Source organism: Chlamydomonas reinhardtii, chromosome 4, assembly GCF_000002595.2.
Source record: "Chlamydomonas reinhardtii strain CC-503 cw92 mt+ chromosome 4, whole genome shotgun sequence".
In the NCBI taxonomy this organism is placed as follows: Eukaryota; Viridiplantae; Chlorophyta; class Chlorophyceae; order Chlamydomonadales; family Chlamydomonadaceae; genus Chlamydomonas; species Chlamydomonas reinhardtii.
Genome location: NC_057007.1, coordinates 1,797,362 through 1,818,188, shown reverse-complemented (window position 1 = coordinate 1,818,188; position 20,827 = coordinate 1,797,362). Strand labels below are relative to the sequence as shown.

Genomic DNA, 20,827 nt, shown 5'->3' with positions numbered 1-20,827 from the left:
TTGTGGGGTTTGACGGCAGGATGGCTCGTACCTGTCTACACCGACTCGCCTCTCTGTGTTTGGCTTGGTGACCCGCACCACCGGCTTTGCCTCATACCCTGACAGCAATGGGCAATGGGTCATTGGGAGCCGGCCCCGGTGCCCGTTGCCTGTGACGAGTTGAGACAGCCTACCGTATTACATGTCACCTGCCCTTTCCACCATGTCCGCTCGTCCTGGGGGCAGGTCACGTGTGCCCTGGCGGCCTGATTCTGTCGAACGTGGTCCCGAGTTAGGAAACCCTCCAGGCCGCGTTGGCCGCTGCCCATTCCCCGCATGTCCCCGCATGTCCCCTCTCCTGAGCCAGACACCACACCACGTCTAGCCGCCCATTCCTGCCACCCTGCAATCCCCCGTCAATTCCGCACTACCATACACTATAACCGCTCGCCGCTGTGAACACCTCTCGACAAAAGCCACGCAAGCGTTAACTCACAACACCCGCCACACATACATGCTGCCAAAGCGGCAGCCGGCGAATCTGGGCAAAAGAATCAGCCGAGCCCTCAATCGGCAAGGCCCTCAGTCTCTGTCTCTCAAACCCTCCTCGAAATGCTGTCTCTCGCGCTAGCTAGCTCCCAGGCAAGCTGCGTGGTGCTAGGGGGCGGGCCGGCCAGAATCGCCACGGCCCACCCCTCGCTCTGTTAGATGCTGCTCCTGAATCGGACCTCGTGTTGTGGATTGTCCGAGCAGCTTCGAGCAATGGCGACACACTCCCGAGCTAAATGAAGCACACCTCGCAGCACGCGCTCACACTCCGCAGCACGCACCCTCACACTCCGCAGCACGCGCCCACTCCGCATCGCTCATAAGTGGTCCTTGATTGCAAATTCAGGACCTCACACCCGAAAGGTCTCAGCCCGTGTAGGCTGCGATGGCCCTCGTTTGAGGCAAATCCGTGTAGCCGCTGATACAACCATAAAGGATAAAGGCTAAGGCTGCTAACCACCACCGAACAAAACCAAACCGCCACGGCACAAAGCCGCAACAGCAATGCTTCTAGGCCATCAGTCCAAAGCCGGAGGGTCGCTTACAGCAGGGCGGCGCCGCCGCGCAGGAACTGCTCTGTGAGGATGAGGCCCAGGGTGCCCACCATAGCAACACGGCCGTTGATCTTCTCAGCCAGGGGGGTCCTGCAGGCGGGCGGGAAGGGGGGCGGGAAGCAGGAGTGTTGAGCGTGCGTGTGGGGCAAGTGACCTCAGGAGGGAGTTCGTCACTCCCGGCCGCATGGCCGCACGTCGGCCTCTCGCACTGCCGCGGCGGACCTCGCCTCCCACTCCACACCGCAGGCACGCAGGCGCCGCAGGCGTCCTTGCCACGCCTACCAGACCCAACCTCGGACCCATCCCGTAGCCCCCCAAGACACTGCCCCAAACCACTGACTCCCAAAGCACTGACACCCGTACCCCCAAACCCCCAAACCAGCAAGCCCCCAAACCCATCTCAACTCACCAGAAGTACGGCAGGGGGCCGTCCTCGAAGGCGCCGCTGTCGCTGGCAATGACCTGGCCGGCGGGCACGCGGCCGGCCACGGCGGGGGCGATGGAGGCGGCCAGCGTCAGCAGGCCGGCGGCGGCGGCGGCGGCGGCGCCGGTGGCGGAGCCCAGCTGCGTCAGGGCGGAGGAGCCGGTCAGCAGCTCGGCCACCGCAATGCCCAGGAAGCCCACCTGCGGGAGGGGGGATTGAGAGGGAGGCAGGCAGGAGAAGTTGCTCAAGCAGAGGTTTATGAGAGGACTGGGGCAGGGGAGGAGGTTCTGTTGCGGAGGGGTTGGGCTGCCGTTCGTCCGTCTGGGCGGCGGCCGCGCAATTCACTCCAACCCACCGTTGGCTGCGGTGCTGCACAGCAACCAGCCAGGACCCCTTGATGCTCGTTTGGGCTGGTACCTACAACCCCCTCGAGACTATCCCCAACCACCGAATGCTGTTGGATTTCCCCATGCCACACCAGGACCCGGGTTGCCAACCGGCTGCCCCCACCCACCCATTCCCACCCACCATGGCGGCGCGGCCGTTGATGACCTCGGCGCCCTCCGAGTCGCCCTTCAGCACGGGGCGGAACGCGTCTGCGGGGGGGCGGGTCAGGCAAGCGGCGTGGCGCGATGTAGTGATGTGAATGACGAATGCTAGCCGGAATGGGCGATTCCCAGCGCCCACTCGCTACGCGCCGCACGGCCCCTCCCTTCGTCCACAACACCAAGCCCCACCCGCCCACCCAGCCTAAACCAGCTACCTCTCTCCCTCCATCCCTTGCTCGCAACCCACGCACCGGCGGAGAAGCCGACCACAGCGGCGGGCTTGGGCTCGGCGGTGTTGATGCGCACGCGGTTCTGGTCGTCAATGGCGGCGGGGTAGCGCACGCCCAGGCGGCGGTTGACCACCACCACGTCATCCTTGGCGGCGTCGTACGACACATAGTACACCTCGCCGTCGATGTTGCGGGTGGTCTCGCCGCCCTGTTGGGGGTGCGGGGGGAAGACACGGGGACGGCGGACAGGGGAGGAAAGTTCAGGCAGGGGGCGAGGAAGGAGAAGGGGCGAGAGGAAAGGGGAGGAAGGGGTAACAAGAGCTAGGCACCGTGCGTGGTGGGCGGGACTGGTATGTTGCATACCGTAATCTGGGCCGGGGCAACAATTCGCCTGCCAAGCAGCGGAATGGGCAAGTCATGATTGCGCATGGCGCTGGGGACATGACGTGGCGAGGCGCTTGCGCGTCGACAATCACCCCGAGTGAAGATGCAAGCAAGCCTCGCCACAACAAACAAGATACGCGCAACTAAGAGCTTATGCACATCCATATGTGGAAGTAATGCACGCCAAGGGTCGGCAATGCCGCAAGCAAGCTGAGCAGAGTGCAGTGTGTGGCTGCGGGAAGGTTCGAGGTCGCAGTCCCTGCCCCGCCGGGCACCAAGCCCAGGCATAGCTCATTCGTTCACATGCATCAATACTCTAACCGATTTGGGCATTTCTACTGGCAAGCTCTCGCCCCGCGCTCGGTTGGGGATGGTTGCTCCATCGCCGAATCCTTTCGCGCCTTCGCTCTCACCTGAGCCCCGACCAGGTTGTTCTTGGTCAGGTTGATGGGCAGCCACTTCTTCATGTCAGCGACCTTCGCGGGCGAGACGGTTGTCGCCGTGGAGCGGCACGCGACCGAGCGCGAAGCTGTCTTGTTCATCATCATCATGGTGTTTGGTGGAATGAACTGCTGGAGAATATATGTATGGTGTGAGGTGTGCGAGGGGTGGGGGCGTATGCGCGAAATAGAGGATATAAGGTGTGAGCGGGGGAGAGGGGCTGAAGGGGCGACGGTGCGCGTGCATGGGCGCATGGGAGGCCAGGTTTCCAGCTGTTCCACCGTTGCCGCTGTAGTTCACGTGTTTTCTAGCATCTGTGAGGACTGCCAGGGCGCACTCTAGCGGAGAAGAGCACCCCTATCAAGCCAATGCATTTCCAAATGGCGCGGTTGTGACCAACACACAAAGGAAATGGACCTTGATATTGGAAGACGTACATTATATGTGTGCTTGCTTACAATACTGAGCCTAGCGCAATGTAGCGCCAAAGTGGAACCCGCGACTCCGCAAAACAAGGAGTGCCCGCCTGGCTGCACGGACCATGGAAACTGCAACGGTGAGGAGCTTGACTGATGCGCTTGGCGGCAGGTTTGCACAGTGTCCGGCTCCAGCGCCGATGCGCATGTTGCACCCAGGTCGGAAACGCCCCCGCTTCCACTCCCTTCAACCAACGCCACCACCCGGTGCTGGAACTTCTGGTGCTTAGGTGCTGATGTGTTGTTGCGGTGGGATGCCGGCTTCGCACCAGCCCTGTTCCTTCCCTCTCTGACCCTGTCCACACCCCTGCACACAACACCCCCTTCTCCACGCCACGCCCTCCTCGCTTCACCCTCCCCTCACACCCGCTCTCCCCGTCCCTCAAAACGCGGGTTCAAACCGCAGGCGAGTCGGGCGAGTGCGAGTGCCAGTTCGGCTTCGGCGGGCCCGACTGCTCTCAGCGGCTGCTGCCGGCGTGCCACCTGGCACCGGAGGTGAAGGGCTCCATTCCGGCCTTTGGGCACTGGATGCCTAAGAACTGCCTCTGGTGCGTTGAGGGAAGTGAATGTATGAGCGGAATGGGGGGACTTGATGAGAGGTTGAACGTTGTGCGTATTCTATTCCGATGGGGAGTAGGCGAGGAGGGAGAAAGGCGTGCCGGGAGGGAGGCGGATGCCCAAGAACTGTTTGTGGTGCGGCGTTGTGATTTATGGGTCGGGTGGGTTGTATGCTAGGAACCAACGCTAATGTGGGGAGGGGGCTTAAAGGAAGGGGGAAAGGGGGAGGGGAGAAGGAAGGGGGGAGGGGGGAGGGAGGGGGAGAGAAGGGAAGGGCAGGGAGGGGGAGGGGGAAGGAGGGGAGGGAGGGGGAGGGAGGGCGGGAGGGCGGAGGGCGGCCAGTGTGGGGCTGGGGACGGGGCAGCGGTGGGGCCAGGGAGAGACCTTAGGAAGATTGAGAGCTTCACTTTCGGCCAAGCAAGGCCATGCAGGGCGTTGGGGCGGGGTGGAAACGGAACTGCCGCTGCTGAGGCTGCGGCCGCACACACCCTCACACACCCACACACACACCCACACACACCCTGTGCAGCCACGCTCAGCTGCGCAAGTACGGGTGTCCGCGGCCCCACTTTGAGGACCCCTACAACTGCCCCTTCTACCAGTTCTGGGCCTGGAACGAAATCCCCTGCTTCCTCATAAAGGTGCGCGGGCAGTTCGTGGCTGTGCGGCGTGTGGCTGTGCGGCATCTGGGGCGGCAGCGCGCGGTGTGCGGTGTGTGGGCGGGCAACGTGTGGGGCAGCTGGGGCGGTGGGGCAGCTGGGACGGTGGGGCAGCTGGGGCAGTGGGGCGCCGCGGGGGGGTCAGGGAAAGTAGGCTGGGCAGGAGTGGCGGATGCGGCGGAGGGGCCCTTCCCCATCCGGCCGCGGCTTTGTGGGGTGGGGTTGGGGGTTGGGGGCCTGTATGTGGCTGGCGTGTGTGGCTGTCGGTGGCACGCGAACCGCGCATTACCGTAGCCGGCAACGGCGCCCTGCGTGGCCCTGGTGCCGTGCGACACCACGCAAGCCGCGTGCGTTCTTGCGTGCGTTCCTGTGGTCCGCCGCACCCCACATGCACATACACCCACACCGTCCTTGTTTCCCCGCCTTGTGCTCGCTCACACACACGCCTCTCCCTCCCCTCCTCCCTCTCACAACCAGGACGTGCCGGATGATCAGCAGTACACGTTGTCGCCGGACGGACCCACGGACCCGAGGGTGGTGTGGAAGAAGGGCCACTACAACCATGTAGGGAGGGAGGGGGCCGTGACTGGGCGGGGCGGGAATGGGAGGACGCTAAGGAAGTGGTAGGTGGGATGGGGTTCGGGGGATGGGAAGGGTGCAAGGGGGCGGGGCGCAAGGAGGAGGGGCTTCTCCAGCGATGTGGCATGTGTGTTTTAAAGGGATGCGGACACGCGCGCGTGGCGTGTGGCGCGTGGCGTGTGCGTGCGGGCTGCGCCTGGAGGGCTCAGGGCGTGTCCAAACCAACGTGCCAGGGCGGGAGGGCGGGAGGGTTGGCAAACAAGGTGCAGAGGTGCGCGGGGGCTGGGTTGTCAAGGGAGGGTGCCGGCAGCGTCCGCCCGCCTCTCCTCCCACCCGGCCTGCACTCGCTCCCACCAGCTGCCACCACCTTGCCTCCATTTGAGCGTCTGCTCCGCTTGTCATTAACGCTTGACTGCGCATGCTCGATCCCTCCATCCAGTTCCTCAACCCAATCCCCCACATCCGATCCTTCAACCCAATCCCTCCATCTCGTCCCGCCCGCCCCTCTTTCTCACCACCAGACCAGCGCCCGGTCCGGGATAGACCCGTACCAGCTGGTTGACGCGCCGCCGCCCAGCCCCTACACGCTACCAGACCAGTCCACTTGGCTGCCGCTGGACAAGTGCGGCGACAGCAAGTGAGGCGAGGACCGGCTACCTAGGGGGCCGGCCATGCACAGCTACTGCCTAGCTTCTTGGGTCCTGTTGCTGCTGGCCTCGTGTGGGGCGTGTGGGAAGTGGGGCGTGTTGGACGTGTAGGCCGTGTGGGGCGTGTGGTGGGACGTGCGGGCGTGTGGCACGTGGTCGGGTCCTGCCTGGCCGGGTCACCTCAGCCTTACCTGCCGTGGCCCCGCCCCGATCTTATTGGGGTGGCTGGCCCCCTCTCAGCCAACCCTGGTTTCGTGGTTTTTGCCCGGTCTTAATGAAATGGCCGGCCCTCCGTCTGCCTCCCTGTCAAACCCACGCACTCACTCCCACTCCCACAGGTGCTCGGGGCGGGGGTGGTGCGCGCTGGCGCCGCGGATAGACGGCCACCCGCCGCCGCAGCCCCAGTGCCGCTGCCTGGGTTTCTACGGCGTGAGTGGCGGGGAGCCGTGGAGGGGCGTGCGTGGGTGCGGTCAAGATGCCCTTACACTGCAGGCGTGACTGCACCCCCCCGGCGTAGGTCCCTTACAACACCGTTGCTGCTTTCTTTTCTTCTACAACACCGCTTCTTTATTACAACGCTCCGTCTACATGTCTCAATTGCAACCTGCCAAATAGCTGTGATGAATGCCCACCCCCCTTTCCCTCCCTCTCCCTCCCTCGCCCTCCCTCTCCCTCTCCTCTGCAGGGCGACGCCTGCGAGACGCCCCAGGCGGAGCACTGCTTCCAGGGCTGCAGCGGCCGCGGCACCTGCCACGGCGGCTTCTGCCACTGCAAGCCGAGTTACTGGGGGCTGGCGTGTGCGCGCAGCCAGGCCTACGTGTCGGACAGTGAGTGCATGCGTGTGTATTCCAGGTGTAGTATATGCGTGTGTGTGGGGGGGGGGGGATTGCACGGTGTGTGTGTGGGGGGGTGTGGGTGTGTGTCGACGGGGGAGGGAAGCTCCCCACGAGAGGCAGGGGTGGCGGTGTATCCAGGAGTGGCGTTGGAAGTGGGCTGTCCACGAGAGACGGGGGGCGTTGTTTCTGTTGTTGCCAGTAGGGCACAAATTACGTCTGCTGCGGCTGCGCAGCCCATGCCAGTCAACTTGTGCTCATACACAACAGCGCCACACGGCTGCGTGACCCGCCCTTGCGTTCCCCAACACGCCGCTGCCCCCCCCCCCTTCCTCTCTCCCTCTCTCCCCGTCCTCAGCCTGGCTACCCCACCCCTCCAAGCTGCGTGTGTACGTGTACTCCATACCCGAGCAGCTGGCTTTCAAGAAGCCCTGGCATGACATCCCGTGAGTTGCTGTTGTTGGCTGTAGCGGCACCGGTGTCCCGCCGTTGGCATGCCGTGGGTGATGGCTGCGGGATCTGAGGGCGGCGGCAGGGTAGGCGGTGCGCCACGGAGCAGGTGCAGAGCCTGCGTTTCAAGGTCACCAAACAATGCGAAACGGCCTTGACCAAATCGCCAAACTTCTACAAACACCCTGTCCACTCTCTCCGCGAGTGCCGTTCCGTTGTCAAAGCATAGGCCACGCTCTCCTCCTCGCTCTTTTGCATTGGGTTCGGTTTAGTTTGGGCTGTTTTCTCCAACCCCGGACGGCCGCTCATGTGGTAACGACTTCGTCTGCAGTTTTCAGGTCATCTTGTACCGCTTTATTTTCCAAACATCGTTGCAAACATCCGACTCCGTCACAGGGCGCTGGTTGACACCATGTACCTTGCCGAGGTGTCGTTCGTGGACTCGCTGCTGGGCGACGGCGCCGTGCTGACCCAGAACCCCTGGGAGGCCAACCTGTTCCTCATCAACGCCTACACCTTCTACTTCACCGGTGAGCTAGGGAGGGAGCGAGGGAGGGAGGGAGGAAGGGAAGGAGGGAGGGAGGGAGGGAAGCGAGCTGGAGGTGGGGTTGGAGAGGTAGAAAGTGAGGGACCCATGTTGAGTGGCCTGGGGCCTGGGGGCTTCAAGGCAATGGCTGAGGCAGGCATGGAGCGAGCCAAAGCCGGAGCCAGCGGGCACGGACGGCGCATCGCCTCACGCCGCCCCACGCCGCCCCACACGCCGCCCCACGCTCCGCACCCAGGCAACATCGGCTACCCCGCCCGCCACTTCAGCTCCGTGTTCAACTACGTGCGCACCAAGTGAGTTGGCCGACACACCGCGTCACTTGTCGCCCGTCATGCCTTGAACCACATCGCCCCACGCCGCACTGGGTCATTGGGCAGCGGGCAGGTGTAGGTGGCGCAGAGCGCGCAATCACCTGCACGCCCTTCTCCACGGCCCATCTGTCGCCTCTGCCTGTGCTCCGCTAGTTTGGCTTGGTTTGGTTTAGTTTGGGCTGGCATATACACACACCCTTTTACAACTTGACAGCCCTGGCCTGCCCCCCTCCAAGCGGCTGCATGCGCTTGCATCGGCAGCACCGTCCATACGCACGCTTATGCCACACACGACTACGCCCTTGCGTGCGGGTCTCTGGAACTTGGTAACCCTGCCCCTCAACCACCTGCCCGCACCCCGTGCCCGCACCCCTCGCTGGCCTGCCTCGTTGACCCCTGGCAGGTACCCGTTCTGGAACCTGACCGCCGGCCGCAACCACATCGCGTTGGCCACCAACGACCGCGGCACCTGCGACCTTTACAAGCTGCAGCGCACGCAGCCAGAGCTGTCGCACCCCATCAAGGTAGATGGGAACGAAATACAATATAATATGAAATGAAATTATCACTAGGCAGCATGGGCACGCGCAACAGTGCTCATTGTGCTTTGGTGCTGAGCTGATGCCGCAATCACAGCACGCACACGCTGCTCACATGGTCGGCGCCCTTTCGAGCTCTTATGCATGTTACGTTGTTGTGCGGCTCTGGAGTGCAAACATGCACCATACGTGCCCACAGTCTCTTGCCAAGCTCTGTTACGAGCCCTCTTCCATCCGTGTTCACTCCTTCACTTGCTCGCCCGCTCGCTCGCTCGCTCGCACGCAGCTGGTGCACTACGGCCAGGCGGGGCGACTGAGCATCCACTCCCACCGCACCTTCACCATCAAGGGGGTGAGTGGGCTGCCGCGTGGGGGCGTTGAGGGGCCGCCATGAGGCATGTTGGGGTGCCGGCCAACGTTATTAGCATTACGGTATTGTGGCGGCGTGGCCGGGAGACGGAGTTCGATATACGCACACGCGCGTCTCTCAGTCGTGGCTCGAATGGCAGGGTTATTGACGAGTGTTGCGGAACTAATGCGTACGTAGACCAGAGCGGAAGGCGGAGTGGGCTTGCAGGCGGCACGAGAGTAGGCAGTCAGTAGCGCAAGTTGCGAATTCCCATGTTACCTCGTAACCGACGGTAAACGCTGTGGACGGTCGCGCCCATGGCTGGCTGACAGAAGCTGGCTGCTGTATTGGGATGGCTGGGCTGGACGACGCCGGCCGGGCTGGCGTTGGGACTCAGGGTATCAGGCCCGCACGATTGCACTTGGGGTTGGATTCGGTGCGCGCGCGATGATTGAAATGAAGGCACGGGTGTCCCAACACCCCGCTAGCCGCCGTGCACCCGCCCCCGCACCCCCTACAACTTCACTTCACAGTGAATCACGAGTATGAGGCCCACCCCCATCCCTCATCCCTAGCCCCCATCCCCCAACCGCAACCCCAATCTCCCCAAACCCCCACACCAATTTTCCAACCCTCCCACACCAATCTCCCACCCCCCCCCACCACCACCACCGCCAATCTCACAAACAGCAACCGCACGAGTACGACCCGGCCTTCGACGCCGCCGTGCGCGAGTGGCGGCGCCTGGCCCTGCGCACGCAGCGCCTGCACGGCGGCAGCAGCAGCGCCGGACCCGTGGACGAAGAGGTCGCGACGGAGGCGGACGGCGGCCCCGGAGGGGGGGCAGGCGGAGGCGGAGGGGCCGGGGGAGGAGGAGGAGGAGGAGGCGGGGAGGGCGGCCGGGCTGTGAACCCGCTCGAGCTGCTAGGGGAGCGGGTGCGGTTCAAGGGCGTGCCGGGTTACTCGCTGGACGCAATCCGCATGGAGCGGGAGCCGTGCTTCAGGTGAGGTGGGCAGGGGGGGTTAACATGCATGGTTAGTTAAGGAAGTGGGCAGGGGGGAGGGGAGGCAGGGTTGGAAGTGGGCAGGGGGGAGGGGAGGCAGGGTTGGAAAGAGGAAGAAGGGTTTGGGTTACGAGGACCAAACCAAACAAAGGGTGATGGGGTGCGCTGCAAGCTGCTTATGCACGGCCACTGCAGGAGGTGGGGTGGGGCGGGCAGGCGGGGTTGAGGCTGCATCCCACGGACGACGGGGGTTTCTGGACCCAAGTGAGCTAGGGGAGGTGAGTACGGCTGTCCCTAAACGCCTGGAATGACTACCCCTTGCCTCACACGCGCCGCGACCTTCGCGCACCCATAACCTGTTGTGCGTAGCCATCTGCTGCCTACCCATTTGGCTGTCTGCCTCCCCACAGGAGTAAACTTACCCCCCCCCCCGGTCTACTGTCTACCACTTCCTTAACTAATCATGAATGTAACCCCCCCCCCCCACACACACACGCGCGCGCAACCACAGGCCCGAGCAGGACGTGGCCATCCCCAACTACCTAGACACGCCCTGGCTCCACCAGATGGACATGGCGTTTGAGAGCCTGGGCGGCGGCAGGTGAGAGCTCTGTTTTTGGCTAGCATTATTAGCTGCAAGTGAGATCTATTGCTGACTTTAGCTTGCATTATTAGCTAGGTGGCCAAGTTAATGAACGGCTTTTGGTTGGTTGGATAGGCAGCAGGGAGCGTAAGGGTTGGGGGTGCGCTTAAAGGTGGCACAAGTTAAGCCCGGGCACAACCCCGTACCCCGACTGCCACTTGCCGGTCCACACCATTGGTCTTCCACTTCTCTTGCCTAGCTACGCGCTTCAAACTTGTGATTCAATCACTTCAGTCTTTATGAACGCCTACCCCCCTTCAACATCCAGGTACAAGCCCAAGCCAGTGGACCGGCCCTACCTGTTCCACTTCCACGGCTTCAGCAAGTGGGTGACGTGGAAGGGGCGTGGAAGGGGCGGGGGCGGGGCGGAGCGGGGCGGGGTGGGGCGGGGCAGGGCGGGGCGGGGTGGGGCGAGACCCCATCAAGGTAGGCGGGAATGAACTACAATATATGATGAATGGCAATAACACGTAGGCGTAGCAGCAAGCAGCAGGGGCCCCTCCACAGCAAGCAGCAGGGGCCCCTCCAGCCCGCAGCCCTGGCAAGAAGAGGATAGGGGCTGGGGTCGACCGGGCCAGGCAACACAGTGCACGCTGCACGTGTGACAGGCCGGCGTAACGCTCCAAGCCAGACACACACGCCTACATACACACACACACACAATGTCCCCCTCCAAAAACACACGCACGCAGGCCTGACATGGCTTACAGCGGCGGTGTGCGCCAGGGCTTGTTGGCCATGTTCAAAAACATGTCGCGGCCAGATGTGCTCATCAACAAGGGTGAGGAGGGAGGGGGTAGGGAGGGGGTAGGGAGGGTGTAGGGAGGAGGGCGGATCAGGGCGGACAGGGGGGGATAAAGGGGAGCGTGGGTGAGACGGGATTGAGGAGGGTAGCCGTCCATCAAAGGCGGACTGAGTTGTATCAAGTGCGAAATGCGGAGGGGGGAGGAGCGACGAGGAGGGGTGTGAGGAGCGGGTGAGGCTTCTGCTGGTGGCCGGCCAGGGTGACTGGGAGGTGGGAAAGCGTTGTGCCTTCGCATGCCCTGTGAGGGGTTTAGGGTATGCATGCCGGCACTCCCATCTCACGTCCCCACGCCGGCACGCTCCCTCACACCCACCGCCCCGCTTTAAGCCGGCCCTCTCCCTCCCCCCCCCCCCACACACACAAACACACATGTCGCTTTGCTGCATCGCATACACTGTCTTTTCCTTGTGCTTTTTAACACACCCACACACCCACACACCCACACCCACCCACACACACACTCCCCCCAGGCGCCGGCCCCTCCTTCACCGCCAAGTCCAAGTTCTGTTTGGCGCCGCTGGGGTACGGCTGGGGCATTCGCTTCACACAGGTGGGGCCGTGTGTTTGTTGTGTGTGTGTGTGTGTGTGTGTGTGTGTGTGTGTGTGTGTGTGTGTGTGTATGTGAGTGGGTGTAGGCGGGTGTGGGTGTGGGTGTGTTGGTGGGGTTGCAGTCATGATTTTTGAAGAAGTGAAGGCGGTATCCAGGAGCAGTAATATAGCAGGGGGAGGGATTCACCATTCCCAACAGCAAACCAGATGGAAGGGCCCTGACGGGAGGGGCCAAAGTAAAGGGGTGCCTGGGGGAGTCGTGAGGTGGGCACTGCCCGCTCAACTCTCCTGGCACGCCTCTTCCTGGCACTGGCACTGCCACCACGCCACGATTCCCTCCCATCTTCCCCCATCTTCCCCCATCTTCACCTATCTTCCCCCATCTTCCCCTATCTTCCCCACTCTTCCCCCCATCTCCACCCACCTTCACCACTCTCCCCCCCCCCCCCACACACACACCACCACCACCCACAGGCCATGTTCACGGGCTGCGTGCCGGTGCTGATCCAAGACCACATCTACACGGTGCGCGGGTAGCCGGGGGCGTGGGCGGCGCCAGAGCGCGCAGGGGCGCGGGCGCAAACAAACATCCCCTCCCGACACACGTACACGTCCACAAACACGTACGCCCTACAACACGCACACACAAACGCAAACACACACACTCTCTCTGTAACACACACTCTATAACACATACACTATAACACTAACACACGAACACACACACACACGCTCAAACTCACACGCTCAAACTCACACGCGCGCAGTACTTCTGGGACGTGGTGCCGTACGAGAAGTTCTCCATCCGCGTCAGCCGCCACAACCTGCACCGCCTGTTCGACATCATCGAGGCGGTCACGCCGGAGCAGCTGGCGGAGCTGCAGCAGGGCGTGGCGGACTACCACCAGTGAGTGCCGCACGGCGTACGCGTGTGTGTGTGTATGTGTGCATGTGTGTGTGTGTATGTGTGTGTGCGTGTGTGTGTGTGTGTGTGTGTGTTTGGCCGTGCCATTCCAGGAACCCCACGCCCTCACACGCCCCCGCTCCCCAGGCCCAGCCCACGCACCCGCAAACCCCCTCCAGCGTGTGTGTGTACGGCATGCATGCATGCATGCATGCATGCCGCATCGAACGGCCCCCCATTTGTTCACCAAAACTCACGCACGCCCACACACACTCACACGCGCCCGCCCACCTCCCCCTTTTGCTTTCCTTACACACGCCCCTGCCTCCCCGCCCCTCGTCCTCTCTCAGGCACTTCAGCTGGCACGGGCGGCACGGCGGCCTAGCCTACAACAACACCATGACCAGCCTGCACCGCCGCCTGCTCAACATGTGGACGGCGTTGTTCCCGGGAACTACATGAGAGCACGTGAGAGAGAGAGTAAGTAAAAGAGCGAGCGGCGCAGAAGCGAGAAGCGTTGACGGCCATCGCCGAGCCGCCGAGCACCAAATAGCCAAATAGCCAAATGCTCGAGCAGCCGAACAGCCGTACAGCAGCGGCGATGGTCCAGGAACTCCGCGCCCTCACAGACCCCGCTCCCCAGACCCAGCCCACGCACCCACTGCCATCCCACCCTACGCTGTCGGCTGAGCTCACCGCGGGTCAGGCGGGTCATGTTCTCGATCAGCTGCGTAGCCTTGGGAGCCGGCAGGGCCAGCGTGAGCTGCAGGGTGGTCATGTGGGACAGATCCCCAACGGCTGCTGTCGCGATTGCCCTAGGCGTGACCGGGGCCACGCGCGGCTGGCCATTGGGGATCTGTCCCACATGACCACCCTGCAGCTGACGCTGGCCCTGCCGGCTCCCCAGGCTACCCAGCTGATTGAATCCATGTCCCGCCTGACCCGCGGTGAGCGCAGCCAACAGCTGCGGGTGGAATGGCAATGGGCGCGGCACGCACGGGACCAGGAGCAGGTTGCGCTGCTCCTGGCAGACCGTGGGCGGAACACGGAAGTTCTACAATACAGGAGTATATGACCCGAACACGGCCTGGGGCATCTAGATGCAGCTTTTGCCGACTATCCTGCTACACAGGCCGGCTGCGTTGTGTCATGCTGCACGTCCCGCAGTCAGCAATGGGCAGCGAGGCCGCTAGCGAGGCCGTGTCGCAGTGATTCATCATCGACCCCCGGCGCTGGGGGGGAGGGGGCGAGCAGCTCGTGTAGGGACTCAAGCGCCTGGGTTACGCCGTCCCCTGCCGCAACCTGTGGGAGTGCATTGACGCCTGGACCACCCTCATTACCTCAACACTCATCCGCCCTGACGTGCAGTGTGAGATTGGCCTTGAGATGACCAAGGCCGCCGAGCAGCACTGGGGCCGCCCGCTGAATGGCCCCTTCTGAGCGACAGGCTATCCTATCAAGAAGAATAGCGGGTTTGCACATGAGCGTGGTGGGCATGCGGAGACATTGGAAGAGTTATAGTTCTTAAGGAGTCAAGCTGGGCAGGAGGGCGGGGTGCGCGCAGGGTGCAGGGCACCAGTTCCGGGTAGCTGTGTGTGTCCGAAGGGGATAGCCTGGGTTAGCCTTCTCGACGCGACGTTGTGCTCGCTGGCTTTCTCGGCTTCGCATTGTCAGTCTTGAAAGCATTCGCGATAGCGGCTTCACGGTGCCGTCGGAGGGCGTGAGGAGGCTGGTGAGCCGCCGTGAGGGGAAGGCAGAGCGGGGATGCGGAGAAGGCACGGTTCCGAGAGAACCGTGGCGCCGCAGTAGCGCTTGACCTGGCTCTAAGGCGCTTCGAATGAGTTAACGGTAGATAAGAAAGCTCGGATGGCGACTCAAGCCGCCGCGCGTATCGGCATGTGCACAGCGCCGGCCTACCTTGGTGCTTGGCAGCACTGTCAGGACAACAAGTGTAACACCGATGCATTTCATTGATGCGGCACGAATCCAAAGTTGCGGTTGCACTCGTAAGGACGAGCGTCATCAGCATGGCCGCCGCCGCCGCCCCGGCAGGCCCCGTCAAAGCCGCCGCCGCCGGCAGCTACGGCAGCACACAACCAGGTGGTGGACTGGTGGCGTGCCCGCGCGCGCCTCATCCAGCCTTTGCCCCGCGTGTTTCGTAGTGTGGCTAGTGTCGCGCACCACGTCCGCCATCGTGTTCTGTCCTGTCCTGTCCTGACACTGGACTCTGCCATTTGCCGCGTCTCGTGCAGCCACTCGCTGCTGCAGCTGCAACAGCAGGTCAGCCTGCTCCTCGTCGTGCATGCCCTGCCCTGCCCTGCCCTTCAGCAGTCGGGCCCATCAGGCACCGGCGCCAGCGCCCCATTCCATCAGCAACACCAGCTCACCGGTAAGCGCTGCCACCGACAAAGCCCGCTCCGCCGCCGAATCCCCGACATTGACACCACCCCAGCTGCTGGCGCCCACCAGATAGACCGGAACAGCCGTCGAGTCGCTGCTGGCGGTACCGCCAGCACCACCGCCAGCACCACCGCCAGCACCACCGCCAGCACCACCAGCGGTACCGCCAGCGGCACCGCCAGCACCACCAGCGGCACCGGCGGCACAACCGACGGCGCGCGCCGCTACTGCTGCTGCTGGTGCTGATGATCATTAGGCGCTGCCAGGCCGCTGCTAGCGTGGCCACCAGCGTCGCCACCTGCGCAACGGGGGCATGCGAGAGCAGCGCCTGCACTGGTGACGGGTCCCCTCGGCTGTACCCCTGCAGCACTTGCAGCGTCTGCAGCGCTGCCGCCTCGGCTGCACGCTGGCTAGCGGCAGCGGCGGCGTGACCTGGGTGGCGAGCCGCAGCAGTGCCCCCGCGCCATGTGCTCGAGCAGGTTGCTGCGCAGCAGTGCAGCCCCCGCCTCGGAGATAAGGGGCGAGCAGGACCCCTGCGCCGCTGCCGCAGGGACTAGTATCGCGAGCGAGGAGCATGTTGTTCATTACGCCCAGCTTGTCCAGTCGGATGTGATTCAGGGTCCCTGCCACTGTAGATGGGTCGTCGCGCGGCCGGGGCGACTGCGCGCTGACACCGGCCCGGCCGCCGGAGGTGCGGGCCGCCGGCGTGTGGCTGCCCAAGGCGCATAGCGGCGGACGCCCCGGGGGGGGGGGGGGGCGCCCCGGCCAGCAGCGTGTCGGTCCTGATCAACGCCAGGGCCAGCGTGCTTTTAGTCGCAGGTGACTGATTGCCCGTCAAGACTATGCAGGCGATGAGACCTGAATCTTGGAACACATCCAGGCAGGCGCGCAGCCAGTCAGGGGCTTGCTAGCGTGTGCCAACACAGTGAGCAGAGCGCGGTCCGCCCAGCCGTGTGTGGCGACCAGCGACGCCAGCAAGCGTTCCTCAGTAGGCATATTCCACCAGGAGACATTTTGGAGTCACCGGGGCCGCTCCGCTTCGCGATTGGGATGCGCAGGGTCACTTTCGCGCGGGAGCCCAAGCTGCTCAAGCTGTGCATGCAGATGTAATGATTCTTATAGATCTATTGTTGGAGCTGTGTGGGCGCGGCATGATGGAGTTGCCGGATGTCAACACCGCTATTATTTGAAATGTGAAACACGGCCCTCAGCTCTGTTCAATGATACTAGCGCCCAGAGTTTGTTATGGATTGCGGATGCATCTGCAGGACACCTACTTGCTGACAGCTGACTCGCGTATTTCTGTGGGATGGGCGCGTACAAGGCAGCAGGCTCAGCACGCAGCAGGGTTGGCCGCTGACACAAGCGCCCGAATGGCTCCTTGGTCCTCAGCTAAGCTACTCCCTGCTACTCACTTGTATGTAGTGCCATATCACTACCTTCCTTCCTGGTGTCGCTGAAAACAACAAAAATTGAAGTGCAAATGCTTGTCCAGCTCTGCCCTTTTGCAAGCTTCTCCTTTCCTAACCTAGCATTGCTGCGTAATTAAGAGCGAAACGACGTAAAGCACGCGCGAGATGACTCTGTGGAAGCTTGTCCCAACATCCCTGCTCGCAGCGCAGCTCTGCCAGCAGAAGTTTGGCTCCAGCGCCGAGCTGCTGTTGAAAGTTCCATTCCGAATCGGTCGCAATGTATCTGGGCCGGACACGCTACGCCTTCCAGCCGAACTGACGCAGTTCTCGGGCTCCCACTGCCGCATCTTCTATGACCCGAATGTGGTACGATAGTTCTGTATTGGTCAAGTCGCGGACATAGAATTGGTTCGCGGTTCTCGCTTCGACTTCGGCGGGAGAAAATGTCAAACTGCTGTTTTGCAGCTGGACTGTTTTGGCTTCCAAAACTAGTATCACTAGCGTACGTCAGCGCTGCCCAGACCTCTTTGAGCGCGCCTCGCCAAACTCTGGGCCTAGACTGCACACCGTGCGTGCGAGCCCCCACTTAAACCCCCACTTACCCCCACTTACCCCAACCCGGGCTGCATCCCACGGACGGCGGGGGGTTACTGAATTCAAACCCAACTGAACCAGGGGAGGTGAATGCGGCTGTCCCTAAACGCCTGGAATGACTACCCCTTGCCTCACACGCGCCGCGACCTCCACGCCCCCATAACCTGTTGTGCGTCGCCAGCTGCTGCCTACCCATTTGGCTGTCTGCCTCCCCACAGGCGTAAACTGTACGCCCCCCCCACACACACACGCAACCACAGGCCCGAGCAGGACGTGGCCATCCCCAACTACCTAGACACGCCGTGGCTCCACCAGATGGACATGGCGTTTGAGAGCCTGGGCGGCGGCAGGTGAGAGCTCTGATTTTGGCTAGCATTACCGTATTAGCTGCAAGTGAGATCTATTGCTGACTTTAGCTTGCATCATCAGCTAGGTGGCCAAGTTGATGAGTTGTTGAGATTTTGGTTGGTTGGATAGGCAGCAGGGAGCGGAAGGGTTGGGGATGCGCTTACATGTGGCACAAGTTTGCATAAGCCCGGGCACAACCCCGTACCCCGACTGCCACGTGCCGGTCCGCACCATTGGTCTTCCACTTTTCTTGCCTAGCTACGCGCTTCAAACTTGTGATTCAATCACTTCAGTCTTTATGAACGCCTACCCCCCTTCAACATCCAGGTACAAGCCCAAGCCAGTGGACCGGCCCTACCTGTTCCATTTCCACGGCTTCAGCAAGTGGGTGACGTGGAAGGGGCGGGGGCGGAGCGGGGCGGGGCAGGGCGAGGCAGTGCAGGGCAGGGCGAGACCCCATCAAGGTAGGCGGTAATGAAGTACAACATAGTATGAATGACAAGAACACGTAGGCGGGCTGCGAACTCCACAGCAAGCAGCAGGGCCTGCGTACCCCTGGCAAGAAGAGGAGAGGGGCTGGGGTCGACCGGGCCAGGCAACGCAGTACACGCTGCACGTGTGACAGGCCGGCGTAACGCTCCAAGCCAGACACACACACACACACACACACACACACACACACACACACACACACACACACACACACACACACACACACACGCCCACACACACACGCCCACACACACACACACACACACACACATTTGTTGGGTTCTGGGAATCAGCTGCACCCTACGGGACTTTACCAACTTGCCTTACCACTTTCCCATCACACACACACACACTGTCCTACGCGCAATGTTTTCCTTGTGCTCTTCTACACACATATACACACATAATATCTCACCCTTCAAGTACACAAACACACGGACACACGCACGCAGGCCTGACATGGCCTACAGCGGCGGTGTGCGCCAGGGCTTGTTGGCCATGTTCAAAAACATGTCGCGACCGGATGTGCTCATCAACAAGGGTGAGGAGGGAGGGGGTAGGAAGGAGGGCGGATCGAAGCGGACAGGGAGGGATAAAGGGGAGCGTGGGTAAGAAGGGATTGAAAAGGTAGCCGTCCATCAGAGATGGACTGAGTTATATCAAGTGCGGAATGCGGAGGGGCAAGGAACGGCGAGGAGGGGTGTGAGGACCGGGCGACTGGGAGGGAAAGCGTTGTGCCTTCGCATGCCACGCGAGGGTTTTAGGGTATGCATGCCGGCACTCCCATCCCCGCGTCCCCACGCCGGCACGCTTCCTCACACCCACCGCCCTGCTTGATCCCGGCCCTCTCCCCCCCCCCCCACACACACCCCTTGTGCTCTTTAACACACACACCCAGGCGCCGGCCCGTCCTTCACCGCCAAGTTCGAGTTCTGTTTGGCGCCGCTGGGGTACGGCTGGGGCATCCGCTTCACACAGGTGGGGCCGTGTGTATTTGGTTGTGTGTGTGTATGTGTGTGGGGGGGGGGGCGAGTGTGTGTGTGTGTGGGTGTGGGTGGGTGGGGGGAGGGGCTCACCATTCCCAACAGCAAACCAGAGACACGGATGGGAGGGCTCTGGTGGGAGGGGCCAAGAGCAGAGGGGTGTCTGCGGGAGCCGTGAGATGGGCGCTCACCGCTCAGCTCTCCTGGCACGCGTCCTCATGGCACCGTTTCCCGTGCACCTTCCCCGTGCATCTTCCCCTACGCATTTAGTTGTTCACCCATCTTCTCCTGCACCTTCCCCAATTTGACCCATCTCCGCCCACCTCCACTCACCTTCACCACTCCCCCCACCCACACACACCACCACCACCCACAGGCCATGTTCACGGGCTGTGTGCCAGTGCTGATCCAAGACCACATCTACACGGTGCGCGGGTGGCCGGGGGCGGGGGCGTGGGCGGCGCCAGAGTGCGCAGGGGCGCGGGCGCAAACAAACATCCCCTCCCGACGCACGTACACGTCCACAAAAACGCCCTTCTACACGCACACAAACACACACACACTCTCTCTATATATATAGCACAAACACACACACACAAACACAAACACACACACTCAAACTCACGCTCAAACTCACACACGCGCAGTACTTCTGGGACGTGGTGCCGTACGAGAAGTTCTCCATCCGCGTCAGCCGCCACAACCTGCACCGCCTGTTCGACATCATCGAGGCGGTCACGCCGGAGCAGCTGGCGGAGCTGCAGCAGGGCGTGGCGGACTACCACCAGTGAGTGCCGCACGGCGTACGCGTGTGTGTGTGTATGTGTGCATGTGTGTGTGTGTATGTGTGTGTGCGTGTGTGTGTGTGTGTGTGTGTGTGTGTGTGTATGTGTGTGTATCTTTGGACATGCTATCTCCAGGAACCCCAGGCCCTCAAACGCCCCCTCTCGCCAAGCCCAGCCCACGCACCCGCAAACCCCCTCCTGCCTGGCCATGCGTGTGTGTGCATGCATGCCGCATTGGACAGCCCCCCCATTTGTTCACCACACCAAAACTCACGCACGCCCACACTCACACACGCCCGCCCGCCTCCCCCTTGCGCTTTCCCTACACGCGCCCCTCCCGCCCCTCCCCTCCTCCTCGCTCAGGCACTTCAGCTGGCACGGGCGGCACGGCGGCCTGGCCTACAACAACACCATGACCAGCCTGCACCGCCGCCTGCTCAACATGTGGACGGCGTTGTTCCCGGGAACCACATGAGATATGACGTGAGAGAGAGAGAGAGAGTAAGTAAGAGAGCGAGCGGGGCAGAAGCGAGAAGCGTTTACAGTCATCGCCGAGCCGCCGAGCCGCCAAATAGCCAAATAGCCAAATGCCCGAACAGCCGAACAGCCGTACAGCAGTGGCGATGGTCCAGGAACTCCACGCCCTCACAGACCCCGCTCCCCAGACCCAGCCCATCCCTCCCTCAGCTGTCGGTTGCGCTCACCGCGGGCCAGGCGGGTCATGTTCTCGATGAGCTGCGTAGCCTGGGGAGCCGGCAGGGCCAGCGTCAGCTGTAGGGTGGTCATGTGGGACACATCCCCAATGGCTGCTGTCGCGGTTGCCCTAGGCGTGACCGGCACTATGCGTGCTT

At 62.6% G+C, this 20,827-nt stretch overlaps 3 protein-coding genes across 3 annotated transcripts in view; 2 read left to right on the top strand and 1 right to left on the bottom strand.

Moving 5' to 3' along the window:
- Positions 1-165: 165 nt before the first annotated feature.
- Positions 166-3,299, bottom strand: CHLRE_04g211850v5 (uncharacterized protein). Its single transcript, XM_043061603.1, has 5 exons — positions 3,082-3,299; positions 2,306-2,492; positions 2,035-2,102; positions 1,492-1,706; positions 166-1,172 (listed from the first exon to the last, which is right to left on the bottom strand). Exons 1-5 carry the CDS (start codon positions 3,217-3,219, stop codon positions 1,070-1,072), a joined length of 711 nt encoding a protein of 236 aa, XP_042925172.1. The 5' UTR covers positions 3,220-3,299; the 3' UTR covers positions 166-1,069.
- A 120-nt stretch (positions 3,300-3,419) lies between these two features.
- On the top strand, positions 3,420-16,735 carry CHLRE_04g211900v5 (uncharacterized protein). The gene is made up of 22 exons (XM_043061604.1): positions 3,420-3,665; positions 3,992-4,133; positions 4,673-4,784; positions 5,280-5,366; positions 5,903-6,018; positions 6,367-6,457; positions 6,714-6,855; positions 7,220-7,307; positions 7,708-7,841; positions 8,094-8,151; positions 8,573-8,693; positions 8,995-9,060; positions 9,748-10,061; positions 10,573-10,662; positions 10,973-11,029; positions 11,397-11,485; positions 11,980-12,059; positions 12,533-12,583; positions 12,826-12,965; positions 13,313-13,442; positions 14,331-14,968; positions 16,243-16,735. The coding sequence occupies exons 1-20, from the start codon at positions 3,521-3,523 to the stop codon at positions 13,422-13,424; spliced, it is 2,235 nt and encodes a 744-aa protein (XP_042925171.1). The 5' UTR covers positions 3,420-3,520; the 3' UTR covers positions 13,425-13,442; positions 14,331-14,968; positions 16,243-16,735.
- A 46-nt stretch (positions 16,736-16,781) lies between these two features.
- Positions 16,782-20,827, top strand: part of CHLRE_04g211950v5 (uncharacterized protein) — a 6,565-nt gene continuing 2,519 nt past the window's right edge. The window contains exons 1-8 of the mRNA XM_043061605.1: positions 16,782-17,140; positions 17,629-17,718; positions 18,044-18,100; positions 18,661-18,749; positions 19,107-19,186; positions 19,568-19,618; positions 19,839-19,978; positions 20,340-20,477. Coding sequence (XP_042925170.1) covers positions 17,136-17,140; positions 17,629-17,718; positions 18,044-18,100; positions 18,661-18,749; positions 19,107-19,186; positions 19,568-19,618; positions 19,839-19,978; positions 20,340-20,451 — 624 coding nt within the window. The 5' untranslated portion in view covers positions 16,782-17,135 and the 3' untranslated portion in view covers positions 20,452-20,477. The remainder of the gene's footprint in view (positions 17,141-17,628; positions 17,719-18,043; positions 18,101-18,660; positions 18,750-19,106; positions 19,187-19,567; positions 19,619-19,838; positions 19,979-20,339; positions 20,478-20,827) is intronic.